At 32.5% G+C, this 13825-nt stretch overlaps 3 protein-coding genes across 3 annotated transcripts in view; 2 read left to right on the top strand and 1 right to left on the bottom strand.

The window, feature by feature from the left end:
- Positions 1-1461, top strand: part of LOC132727065 (neurogenic locus notch homolog protein 2-like) — a 53267-nt gene extending 51806 nt beyond the window's left edge. Inside the window, exons 61-63 of the mRNA XM_060712475.1 lie at positions 285-456; positions 1019-1095; positions 1338-1461. Coding sequence (XP_060568458.1) covers positions 285-456; positions 1019-1095; positions 1338-1461 — 373 coding nt within the window. The remainder of the gene's footprint in view (positions 1-284; positions 457-1018; positions 1096-1337) is intronic.
- A 316-nt stretch (positions 1462-1777) lies between these two features.
- On the top strand, positions 1778-8736 carry LOC132727070 (uncharacterized). Its single transcript, XM_060712481.1, has 10 exons — positions 1778-1967; positions 2366-2436; positions 3181-3374; positions 4030-4169; positions 4456-4526; positions 5041-5294; positions 5769-5878; positions 6402-6469; positions 7163-7433; positions 8141-8736. Exons 1-9 carry the CDS (start codon positions 1785-1787, stop codon positions 7419-7421), a joined length of 1350 nt encoding a protein of 449 aa, XP_060568464.1. The 5' UTR covers positions 1778-1784; the 3' UTR covers positions 7422-7433; positions 8141-8736.
- Positions 8737-8862: 126 nt separating this feature from the next.
- LOC132727071 (uncharacterized) overlaps positions 8863-13825 on the bottom strand; it is a 51582-nt gene continuing 46619 nt past the window's right edge. The window contains exons 9-10 of the mRNA XM_060712483.1: positions 12338-12576; positions 8863-11676 (exon numbers count right to left, since the gene is read on the bottom strand). Of these exons, the coding sequence (XP_060568466.1) occupies positions 11300-11676; positions 12338-12576 (616 nt within the window). The 3' untranslated portion in view covers positions 8863-11299. The remainder of the gene's footprint in view (positions 11677-12337; positions 12577-13825) is intronic.

Here is a 13825-nt window from a genome sequence, read left to right as displayed (position 1 = left end):
TAATTATATAATTTGTGATTGAGTTATTAACTAAATCTCTAGAAATATAATCTATAACGGATGAAGGTCAATAAAAAAACGCCTTATGCAAGTAAGTGAACGGATATTAGCTAAGCTACAGTTTGTTGTTTTTCAAAGACCAAATGCTGATTGGTATTAATTACACATCAACACATGTTTTGAATACTTTTTTGAATACACTTTTTCTTTGTCATGATCAAAAATCTTCAGATCAACCTGAAATATGAATTTTATTAAAAACTACTGGTAATATTTTTTTTCAGATATGGGGATGTTTATGGCATTCCAGTTGGAGATATGATCTTGAAGCACTCTGACTTTATTTCCACAATGGTGACAATGACGAAAAGGCTGGTTAATTTCACATTCACAGATGCTTTGAATAACGAAAACTCACTTTCTTTTCAACGATATGAAAATGCTTTTTGCACTCAGGTAAAATCTGTCTTGTTTTGGTGGTGTTCAATTTCATATTTTGCTATTTCTAAGTTATATTTTATAAAAAAAACTTTTGTTGAGGTCGGTATGTATTTTTTGGATCTGAGAGAAAAGTTATTAAGCCATTGGGCGATGTATCTTTTACCATATCTGAAAAACTGCTGTGGTGACCAAACATAAGTCTTGATTTTTTTATCCTGTACCAACAGTGCATGCATATAGTTAACATCTCTTTTTCAAAGATTATTTTAATGTCAGAACACAATACTGTTATAAAATTTGTATATATTACTTATAAACAAAACTGTGTTCTAACAACTGGTTGGATATAAAATTAAACATAATTTAAATGTGCAATAAGAGCCTTGTTAAAATGTGTCTAGCGGTCTACATGTCTTTTTTGTAACTTTTACATCTTTTTTCCTGGCATCAAAGCAAATAAGCCAAATCGTGGTGCTTTTATAAATGACAAAACAATGCATAGCCTTATATCATGTATACGCTTATCATGTGTTACGAGGTAAAATGTCTTTGATGAAAGGTAATTTTTTATCTGCAGGTAAATCAGCTGATGACGTTAAGCGCAAGCGCAAATTTGTTCCCCGACTTCATTGAGTGTGATGTACTAGGTTTCAGGTGAAATGATATAAAACGATATGATGGCTTGAACGGAGCAGTCACCGTGTTAACACAATCGAATAAAGGCCAGGCAATATTATCTTTAAGTACATTCCGTCTTGATCGTGAAATGTTTAGTTTATCTATTTATATATCATATATTTGTGCCCTATTTCATTTCCTACCTTCGGTCGATCATGAAATAAATCGATTAAGTATTATGCTAGAACAATGTATGTCTTTATTTATTTATATTTCAGTTATGATCCCAGTAGTGACGAAACTAGTGTCGACTTTGAGTTTGAGTTTGAGGGAACCAAAGATGTTGCTAGAATTACGACAAATTTTGACGAATATTTTGAACAGGTTCGGTTACGAATTTAATTAAACATATCCTATGCTCATGTTTTTGTAAAATACTTTAATCACGGAATGTTTTTGAAATCAAGAAACTCTCACTGTATTTGTCTAGTAATTTGAAAAAAGCAACAAGAGAATGCACAAACTGTGTTTTGAGACTGTATTCCCTATTACTTGTCATGGTGGCCCTTTCCTCTTGAAAATTACTTCTATGCTTAATGCTTTCATGATTATATTCCTGCGCATTTGAAGTCAAACCGTTGACAAAATTGATATCTATTTCCTAAATATTTATAACTGTAATGCATTATTTTATACAATGTACTGGATATTTCAGTAATTTGCCAATGGTCCGTTTTGACCGTCACGAAGCGGTTATGTTTGGAGATTTCTACATCTACATCAGAGACTTGCCAAACTTCACCAAGGTGCCTCTAAGCTACCAATTACTGGATGTAATGTGGGAGCAAGATCTTGGTAATAACCAATCTACTTTGTTTATGGATAAAAGCGGTCCATTCTGCCAAGCGGTAAGTTAAGAGAGTTTTCTGACAATATTTTATAATCAATTTCGATATAATGGTCATTTTCTTATTTCATTGTATTATTATATCTTTGAAAACAATGTATTTAACATTTCATATTCAAATATCTTAGAGCAAAATTGTAATATAATATGAAAATTAATAGAGATTAAGAAAAGTACAAAATATCTCTTATCCGGTTTAATCAAAATCGTTTACAGGAGAGAATCTACCTCTGATTTTCACCAAAATCTAAAAATACTTTTACATTGTCAAGTATTATAACTTACTTTTGAGATATGATATTACCATGTAAAAGTATGTTAGAAAAGTATAAATAAAATTAACAAGAATTGCTATGTTGTTAAATGACTGACAGAATGTTCTTTTATTATTGCTTCAAGATGTCTGACCTCATCAAGCAACGTTCCCAGTATGCTGGTAGCTTCGACCAATGTAGTGTTCAAAGTTACAGGTATGTACCATGTTTCTTTAATAAATCGGTAATTGAAAACAGGATACCCCGTTGACTATTTGAATAAGTTTAGTGAACTTGAAATCTCCTCTATCCGTTGGCTTGGCATTGTCAATATTTAGTTTTATGGTCTGCTGATTGCTTTTGGACAGGTTCATCTATATAATATTTCGTGTAACGAAGAAGTATACCTTTAAATATATTTTTTTTCTTATCGTTCTTAACTATGCATAAGCCTTTTCAACATTTCTTCTGTATTGTGGCCTCCATCAGAATAAAAACATCGTCGTGTAAAGAACTTGTATACAATAAGTATTCAGAGATTTAAGCGATATGCTTATTTATTGGTTGATTTGTTATTGTGATATTTTTGTAAAAACAAAACATGTATGCCATAGTTTATCATGATATGATAGTAGGCCATTCTGCCAAAGATGAGTCCACGGTTATAAAGACATTTTCGCAGCTCAAACTCAGATCTCAAGTCGTTAATTGGTCAGAAACCAGCAAATAACATACGCTAGCAAATGCACATGTTGAGTTTAAAGAAAAAGTTTTGATACCCCGGGGCATGTGCTTTGTTATTTTCTTTACATTAGAATACCCTTTAGTTTTACACTTGCTGGCAAGTTACGCATTGAACAATTATCTCTGCTTTCCTAAGGCATTATGATTTACATACTAATTGCGCAATAATTGAAACGCATAATGCACAAATATGTGACAGTTTTTAATTTATTTCAGTGATACAGATTTTGTGACCGTTAACTTCACGATGGATTATTTCGAAGTGTTGGATATCCCGATGATACAGTCTGAAATATCAAACATTATCTATAACTTTACACAATCAGAACGATACAATAACTACGTTGGTTATAGAGTCGAGGATCTCATTTTGTATGACTCCATTGCAACTTACTACAAAGTTCCATACGGTAAGTAAAAAAAATGTTATTTTGACATTACGTATAACACTGTTAGACCCCGAAAATGAACACCACTAAAGTAAAATCGCATGGCGGCTTTTAAAATATCACGTGATTATCTGGAATTACGGGAACGAGTTTTATGACGTCAAAAATGGTTTTGTAATAGTAAAGATATTAAGTGCAACGTAAAAACCGATATTTAAGAAAGAATGGCCACATTAAAAGTAACGTTATGCGTAACTCAGTAACAATGTTATTGTTCTATAAAAAAAATCACATGGATTAATATGAGCCGCGTCACGACAAAACCAACATAGTGCGTTTGCGACAAGCATGGATCCAGACCAGCCTGCGCATTCGCGCAGTCTGATAAGGATCCATGTTGTTCGCTTACCAACCCTTTTACAAGTAGAGAAACTGATAGCGAACAGCATGGATCCTGATCAGACTGCGCGGATGCACAGGCTGGTCTGGATCTATTCTGGTCGCAAACGCACTATGTTGGTTTTGTCGTGACGCGGCTCATATATGTTTTTTTTCTGAATGAAAGCAAATGAAAGAAAAACTTTCATAAACCTGCATATGATATGTTTGATACGACAGAAACTGTTACTGCTAAAACCTAAATTTTCTTTCTTCTTTATTTGCATATATATTACAGATGGATGGATAGCAAATTTCACGTTCAATTTGTTTGACTACAGTTCCTATAAACCGACATTAATGAATTCATCTTCTGAGGACTTTAAAGAAAAGCAGAAAGCATTTTGTGACGGAGATTTAGTCAACAACTTTCAAGGGGTATTTTCTGTTTTATTATCCTTTATTATTTCTTTTTCCAAACGTTTTGTTTGTGTAAAAGTGAAAATGACTGTCAAAGCATTCATAACATAAGTAAAAGATTAACTGATGGTTCGCGCAGGTGTCACTCGCTTTATAAGAATTGTTTAATATTATGTATTTAGGTTTAGGTTCATTAGTATGTTTTTATCCTATATAATAATCAAATCTATGAATATCTGTATTCGTCGAAAACACACAGATGGAATTCTTGAATTAAATTGTTCCTTCTTTTATGAATATACAGATGAATCCTGAGATACTGGCAAGCCAATACTATGGTTCTAGACTCCTGAGATGTTTTGTCCACAGCTACAAGTAATGATACATATTTTTTCATTCTATTCTGTAATATAAAACATGTCGAGAAGATAATTGTCCTTACACTTTAGTCACATACCCGTGCCACCTTTCAGATTCCATAAATAGGATGCTGCCCGGCCGAGCATGTGCATGTGATATGCAAATGAGCCATTGCGCATGAAGTGCATTTAAAGCTTTATATTCTACTTTAATATTTTGATTTGATTTAACATTTGGACTTAATTGATTAAAGAAACAATTATAAATCGCAAGATATGATCATACATTCTTCTGTGATCTCAGTATAACTTTATAGAAGGAGGGTAAGCAGAAATGTTTGTTTTTCTCCGTATGTTCATGTATGTGATTAACAGAATATAGAATGAATGCAGGCTCCATATTTATTTTATAAAAATCGTCAGAGGCTCTCTTCGTGCAGTTATGTTTAACTCGTTCAATGAATTCATAATAGAAGCCACCTACATTTAATACCCTCTGTATATAATGGACAGTACATATTTTATTTCAGATTTGATGACCTGTCGTTAACGGACAAACTGACGTCCACCGTTTCATTCCTGTTCCTGGGAATTGAACCTATTTTCGGCGAGGAGTTAAAAGATATCATACGTAATAATTTTGTTAACATTGCCGTCGGTACAGAAGAGGATTACTATTTCATTGGTTATGATCTTGTACTCATACGCGGGACAGACGAAATCAAAGTTAACATAAGTGATTACGTTGTAGATACGACGACAACAACTCCGATGCCAGAAATAGGTAACACATTATCAAACATATCCGGTTTATTTTTGCTAGTTTTAAGTCGCAACGGCACCTTTGCTCAACAGTTCATTGAAGTAACCTGCTATCGTCATATGAAACATATTCTAATTGTAATTTTGCATAAGGGAAATGGTGTTTTAGCTGTAAATAGCGAATGAATAAACTAAAAATAACACACTAATAACACACCCAACTATAAGATTGATACAGTACGTTTGGGCTGTGTCCACCCATCTTTATAAATGACAGATTGTATCTTTGTATCTTCTTCAATGCTATAAAAGCATAGCAAAGACATGAACACCCGACTTGATAGAAGTATATGCATTTTAATACATCAATTGACCAATGTTCTTTTTACGTTTAGATTTGCTTTTACCAATTTTCAATAATATCTTCAAAATGGGATGCCATTGTTCATGTATTGTTCAGTTACAATGATTTCTTTCTTCATACTTCATTCTCCAGTCGACACACTTCCGATGAGATTTCCACTACTTAACTTCACCTTCAATGAAGACTATTTGGATTCTTCCTCTGCACTTTACAAGAGCCATCAAGAGTTGTTTTGTTATAATGTAAGTAAGAACGAAATGTCCAAACCATGCCGGACATGGCCTTGAGGGACATGTGTTAAACGTTAGACACGCTTAAACACTGAATGGTATCACTTTAATATTAGACGGGTACACACAACCATGTAACACACGTTTATTTTAATTCAAATATAACTCTTTATACGTATGTCATACCGACTTTAGCACATAAAATTTCTCCGGAATTCTCAAAACATTAATGAAATAATATTTCAAACCAATTGTTCCTCTCGCTCAATATTATCTTAAAATATATCCAATTCTCCAATGTGTCTTTTAACTAAGATCTAAATGACTCATTTTTATTGTCATTTACAAAACATTACATAACGTTTTAAGCCTATTATAGCATTCGACACAATATGGCCTGTTATGTGTTGAGTTGACGTGCCGTAAAAATCCACAAAAAAAAGAAAAAAAAAAAGACAGCAATACTCCCTAAACCATATATGAATAGCCAGGTAATTTAGATACTATTAAGTAACACGGAATATTTCTGTTGTAGATGAGTGTATTACTCGGAAAAGGAGACAATGAGCTTCCGAGATTTGGCGGATGTGGCAACATGAACTTGTAAGTATAATCTTATCAGTTTTTGTTTATAGTTTTTATTTCCAAATAACGTACGAACGGAATTTTTAACTTCCCAACTCATGATCAATATATCAAAGATATGTTCAGGAATACTGGTCAGCCCGGATTCTGTACACAACAGTTTCAGTAACTCGTCTGAGTATTCGGTGAATGTGTTTTCGGAATGATATTTCCACGTATGATTCAAAATAGGTAAAATTTATTGGCATTTTTTTGCAGTGTAACACTACATGACAATAAAATTTTACTGCACCGAAACATAGACAATATACCTAACCTTGTCTCATACAGGTCTACATCAGTCAGATTAGTCTTCTTACCCTGATCCCCTTAATACTAAACAAAACAAAACGAGAATGTTCATTGGACCGTTTATGCATCTCTTGAATTTTGTTTTATGGAACTATCAACGAAGATGTTTTTCTGTTTAAATACTGGTTCGAAATTATATCAAATTTTTATAGTTTACAACTAGCCGCATTCAAGTCATTGTGGTTGGGAAGTTTCTCATGATCAACATAATAAAACATGTTTATGTGTTGAAGTTGAATATGTACACTTTAATACCTTTTAAATGTTCAGGCCAAGTTACTTGAATAAGCATATTGAATAAATCTATCTTTGTTTCTACCTAAACTGGCTGTGTTGATCTAGCTATTTATATCTTAACAGTACGACAGAAGGTGGCACACCGTATTTGACGTTTGACCTGGCATTCGTAGATAAGATTCAAGATGCCCAGAGCACCGTTAACCTTATTCTACAAGTGATACGTGAGAAAGCCAAGAGGGACAATATTGTACCAACGGAACAGAACCCTGATGTCACCGTTGCTATTGTTATTGGACCGTTTCTGGTGTACCAAGATCTGCTGCAACCACAAAAAACAAACCCAAATCTCTTCAGCAGCACACCACCGCCGCCGGTGTAGACACTTCAAAAGGTTAGTATCATATTATCATGATGCTTGTTTACCCTATCTGATTCATGCATATCTCTGAATAAGAGTAATTATTGTTTATGTTAAGGTCTTTAAAACAGTAAATTTGGGCAAACGAGACTGGTCAACATTTGAATGCTTAAGCCGTCATTAGTAGTACTGTCATTATCATTAAGAATGACCCGAATGTTTAAATTGTAGACCTACTTTATTGTGCTGATGGTCATTGTAAATTTGATTTTATCATTTTAAGTCCGAGTTGCATCGATATAAATAATGATCCACTGAATGGCACCCTAGGTCATCATACATGGAACTTTTCGGTTTTTCGTAGCGGAAATTAAGCCACACATTTTCCTTTCATTGCTAGGTCAACTGCTCACAAACAGTATCACAAACATAACCATGTGTTCTTTTGTGCAATCCAGGTCAACTAGTGACTATGTATTATCTCAGTGTAGCAACTGGATAACAGGTTAGCCAATTTACATAAAACTGTAAAACTGGAAAGGTCCATACCAGTTTAAGCTGGAAAGTCGCCATATGACATTTACAAAATAGTACTAAACCTCAACAAAAAACCGTTAATACATATTATAATTTTGAATAATAGAATTATATATTTATTTTCGTTACAAAAATTAGATATGTGTAGGTATTTTTATTATGATCACTTCTAATATGTTATTTATTTTAAAATTCCATTTCAGAGCATCTAAACGGACGTAAGAAAGTATCATAACGCAGTCCTGTAAATTAATGAAAACGTTAACTCTCATGTTGTGAAAATATTCCACTCATTTGATTAACATCGTGACATTTGTGAAGCTGTATACATGCCTGATTTTTAAAACAGGACATTTTAATTCATTGATTTTTAATACCTTTGTTTGCAAGTTTTTAAAAGTTCTAACCGTTATTAAAACACATTTTTTTTATCTTTATACTTATGTAAACCACTGAGTGATATCTTGTTTTTGATATTTTTAGACTGTTTTGTTTGTTCGCCTTGTTACTTCAAATGAAAAATATTAAAATGATATTATGCTCATGTTCAATTGAATGAGATATGTTATTCAAAAGATTGACTATCATAATAATAATTGATATCGAAATATGTTCGTGTTACAATGTGAAAACGATATTTTTTTTCGTTGGTCAGCTGAATTATTGATTTCTTTATACATATACATAAAGTTTAACACAATTATGGCAAAATGTCAAGTTATTTAGATTTTTACCTGTTCACTGATCATTTCTACTCTGATGGACATAATGTCATTTAATAAAAATTTTCAAACATGCATTTATCCCTAGCACTTTTCTTAATCGTTATTAAATTTGTATACCTTATCATGAGTTTAGTTAGATTTATTTTAAACAGTCTTTTTTATCATAATATCTGATCAAATGTTTATATATCAGTTTGGTATAAATATTTAGGTACAGTTTTCAACTGTGATGTATATTGTTAAGGAAGTTACATAATGATTAATTTTGTAGAAATATCAGTAAATATGAATCCATTAAAGTGGCTTATTTTTATAATAATAATAATAATAATAATCTTTTATTATAGTGACATGTGTTTTCGTACATGAAAATTACATTTATACAATGTAAATAAAGAACACCCGGCCTTATAGGCCTATAGGTCACCTTAACAACAGTGTAAAATGCACGTGAATATATACAAATGGACAATTGAAATAATAAGAGTCTGTGTAACATAATTACATATAACAGCTGTTTAGAGGCAAAATTAACGTTTAAACATAAATAAGAAATGACTACTTTAAACATTAGGAATAATGGTTCTGTATTAAACTTAATTTTTATATGTAAGAATATTTGTTTGCAATTTACCATGATTTAACTATGTTTTATTCTGGCATAATATCTTTCAATAATATCAGTTAATTAAACGTGTCATGATTTTCTCTTTAATCCGTATATTTATCTTTCCGTATTTGTGAAACAATAAACCTTTTATGAATATTGTAACTAATTTACATGTTTTATGTAGTCTAAACAAAACAACCATCCGGAAAGGGAGCCATGAAAAATTTAAGAACTCGATTTTTTGTTGATACCATATAATGTCAAGTGCATCATCTCTTATGCCCTCAGCACAACTAAATTAGTAAAACAAAAGAATAAAGTGTTCCCTTTCAAAGTGCCCGAAGAAACTACAAGACTTATTATGGTATGGCTTTGCCCGTTCGCCTGACCGTTAGTCCGTATACAATTGGTTTCGCAGGTTAACTTTTGAAGGGTTTCATTAAATGTGTTTATATTTGGCATCATTGTAATTATATTATGTCAAAACACAGGTGTAGTTCGATTTTTTTGCCGTAATTAACTAATTATTGATAGAGTTATGACCCTTTTATATGAATTTTTCTGTGAAATAATTGCTTTCCGCAGGATAATTTTTTAAGGATTTCAATGATATTTTGCATATGTGTATGACATATCAAAACACAGGACAAGTTTAATAATACGAGTTGCAATCGTAGTTGCAATCAACTTTTAATTGAAAGAGTAATGCCCCTTTTAGCGAACCTTTCTGTGTAATTATTGCCTTCCGAAAGATAACTTTTGGAGGATTTAAAAAATTGTGTTCATATTTGGCATGTAAGTATGTAAAATAAAATCACAGGCCAAGTTTAATTTTTACTGCTATCGATTTTTTATTGAAAAGGCAGAACCCTTTTTAACCAAGTTTTCTATGAATTTATTTATTTCCGCTGAATACTTTTGAAGGATATTAACGATTGTGTTTATATTTTGCATTGAAGTATGTTATATCAAAATACACGTGCAATGTAATTTTCGTTGCAATCAGTGTATTAGTTTTTGTCTACATTTATGTTGGAAACAGCGGTTAGGACTTGAGCTATCTGTTTTACCATTTATAACAGAATGTACGCTAGAAAATTAAGAAAATGGCGAGGTTTTTTTTTTTTTTAAATAAATTCATTTCATTTTATTTTTTGACACTGCTGTTTGTTATCATATAACTGTGTTTGAGTAAGCACATAAGCACCCACATAACTTTTACGTTATCTTTATTGTTTTAATTGTGCACTATCATAATGATACAGTAAAAAGTACAATTCTTTATGTCAGTGTTCTTTAATGTTCAACATTATTGAATAACAATTTAATAATGCATAAAGTATGAACTGCATTTACATATGTCTTCGTTGCATACATATACACATATACAAAATGAGTCCAACGCAACATAAATATGTGGCGGGGTAATCTTTTTTAAATTGTTGGTACATTAAAACATACACACTTAAGCAAAACGTGATGCTCTTCCAAAAATTTCTTGCACTTCAGTCATTGATCTTGGAATTATAAAGTCAGTCATAGCAGTATGTCTTCAATACGCAGGTAATAAATTTACCGTGTAGATATCGATATACAGTTGCGCCAAGCGTTTTTAATTTTAAAGACATCTGTAATTATTTTTGTTCTCCTAATATAGTCATAAATAAGCGTTCTTTTTTTAATTTTCAAATATGTAAAAAAACTAAACTCATGTGTGCAGTTCCTCTGTGCAGCTATTACAACATAACTGTATAACTGTAATTGGTATTTAAAACTTTGTATCTTTCTCGACTTTTGATAACGTAAATGACGTTGATTTCGTTAAAAAAACATTGGTCGTCCTATAAAGCTGTCCGTCTTATAAAAGAGGGCGTCTTATAGAAGAAGGCGTCTTATAATTGCATATTATAAATCGATAACATCTTGATGTTTTTATGTAGTTCTATAATATATCTTAATAATAGAAACAGGGGCGAACGAAACAATAATTGGTTAATAACTGTATAATATACCTAACATCATTTTCATTATGGTTTTGGGTCCAATGGACATACAATTTCTGGGATATTATGCACACAACTGTTCACTTTTGTACTCCATCGAAGACCTTTCTGACATTCCAGCACTTTCTCTTTTTTATTTTGACACTGAATAAATTTTGAGCAATCATACGGATGAGGAAAATAGCCATCGTCTTTCCCTTGACAAGGCCTGATGTCTGGACACAACAGTTCTATTTCCGTCGGGTAAATGCATGCGCTATTGATCGGTTCAAAAACGAGATCTTTGGCGCAGTGCATATGCCGCACCTGACCGTTGACGCACTGTATAAACATGGAACAGTCTTTAGGGTGTGGATACAGTTGTATATCCATTTTATTCGCACAGGGATTGGCGGAGTATTCTGAAATAGCGATTTTGAAATGATCAAATACTGGCCATAATATGAAGATATATTGTGTTTGATTTAACTTTACAAGAAAGAATTGGACATACCCGTATTGACTTGATTTTCTTATTTAAATATATAGATTGGGAAAGCAAAAAAAATGAGAGAAACCACCGTAAATGTTATTAGCTAAATTTGGGAGAAAAACCCCTATCACTGTAACACGTATAAGCTAAAATCAAAAGAAATTCCCTATCACTATAATTAGCTAAAAGTCGAGAAACCCACTATAACAATTATTGGCTAAAACGATTATTCAGTCGGTCAACATCAAATAAACCTCTAAATTATAAAGACACAGTTTAAGAAAAAAAGAAATAAAAAATACATTTGTGTTGCAAGATAAACTAGTGTCGTCGCATTTTTCAATCATAATAGCAATTAAAACGATTATTATTAGTCTGATTAAAATATCCAAATGGTATTAACCATTACAACGCAAAATATCGTAAATGAACTTGTTCATAAAACCATCACATTCGGGGAAATTTCCCTAATATGTACTGACTGAATAGCTAATGTCAGTGCAGACAATGATCAGACAGTGTGCTGACCTAGTCGCATAGGTACAATTTGTTGCCGCCGTCTATTGGCATTAATAAAATATCATACATACTTGGTCTCTCTGAATATTGTCCCGCAATAGCTGTCAACTTTACACCGTCTGGTAGTAGTCTTTTTGTTGTAACGGGAACCTCAGAAGTAGTGTCTACCATCCAGTGTATTGTGCTTGGGGGTGTTGAAGCTGAAGGCGTGACATTGGGACTTGTGATTCTCGTGCTTTTTGTAGAGGTGGTGGTCGTTGGTTTAGGTGGAGCTTTGCTAGGGTCAGGGCATATAACATCTCGTGTAAATCTTAAAAGAAGTATCACCAATATATTAAATTATAATTACATGTATTAAAGTTTCTGTCCTGAATAAAAGTTGAGATTTGTTTATTACTTAAGATGAGATGATATTGTAATTTCAAGATTAAAATACAACTATAATAGGCCAATGCTGACGTGTACAAAATTTCGAATTATTGAATTACATATAAAGTAACATATGTTTTCTATGTTATTTAATTTCAGTTTTTCTTTATTACATCCAGTAATTCATTTTTTTCTTGAGCTCATATAAATAAAAAGAAATATAAATATAAAAAAAAGCGAAATTTTAGGTGAAAAAGGCCAATTCATTTGCTCTGCTCAATCCATTTCCACTGATAAACACAAACTGTATTATTATAATATCATTATAAATATATTGTATAAAGATGAAAAAATAACCCCTAAACATTAATTACTGAACATTTTGTTGTTTTATCACTTGGTGTTTACTTTGATGGACACATCACTAAGAAATTTACGTTTGAAGATATTAAACTGACCGTCACCATCCACATCAAGTTTATACTTAAGTCATGGACCAGACGGTCTGTTGCAGACAGTGTCTCGCAATAAATGTTCAAACTAACACGAAGTCATTATACCATCTATTTTGACTTGTCTAATGAAATATATGGCTATTAACACTAAACGGGAAAGTCTGCCTACCAGAAGCAAATCATATTATCACAAAAAAAATATCTTAGATGTGTATGGTGAATGGTTTGGAAAACTTTTTGTGCATCGTGTTGTCGCTAGCGACATCACGACAAAGTGCCAAACGGTGCGTTGTCGCACTTACGTCTTGTCGTTAACGATGCACGCCAAACGGCGCGTTGTCGTGCGCATGGTATCACGATGTCACATTGTCGCTCGGCTCAAATCGAAGGATTAGCTATTTGTATATCTATAAGCCAGTGACAGGGCGACATCGCGCCGCACGACAACCGCGCCGTTTGGCTTGCTTCGCCAGCGATAAGACGACAAGACGATAACAATATAGGTTGTATGTTCGCTATCGACAACGCAAAACGCAAAGTGTACCAAATCAACCATCATAGACGTGTTTTATAGGAAATACATAGTCATTTGTTTCGTGCGATTAATATAATTTTTGCATCTTCAGGTTTTTGAGTCTGGTATAAAAACCAACTCAAATCCTCTCTCTGGATTGAGAATCATTAGGTTTGTATAAGAGACATGGTTTTCAAAAACACCCCAGAAAACATTGTTTT

This window comes from Ruditapes philippinarum, unplaced genomic scaffold (genome assembly GCF_026571515.1).
Source record: "Ruditapes philippinarum isolate M1 unplaced genomic scaffold, ASM2657151v2 ctg123_1_1_1_1, whole genome shotgun sequence".
Lineage (NCBI taxonomy): Eukaryota > Metazoa > Mollusca > Bivalvia > Venerida > Veneridae > Ruditapes > Ruditapes philippinarum.
This window is presented reverse-complemented; position numbering and strand designations above follow the sequence as displayed.

Bases quoted from the DNA above. Each gene is read 5' to 3' on its own strand.
- LOC132727070 (XM_060712481.1), top strand. From the start codon at position 1,785: ATGGTCCGTTTTGACCGTCACGAAGCGGTTATGTTTGGAGATTTCTAC. The intron at 4,170-4,455 runs GTATTTTCTGTT...ATGAATATACAG, and splicing joins TAGTCAACAACTTTCAAGGG to ATGAATCCTGAGATACTGGC. The intron at 5,295-5,768 runs GTAACACATTAT...TTCATTCTCCAG, and splicing joins AACTCCGATGCCAGAAATAG to TCGACACACTTCCGATGAGA.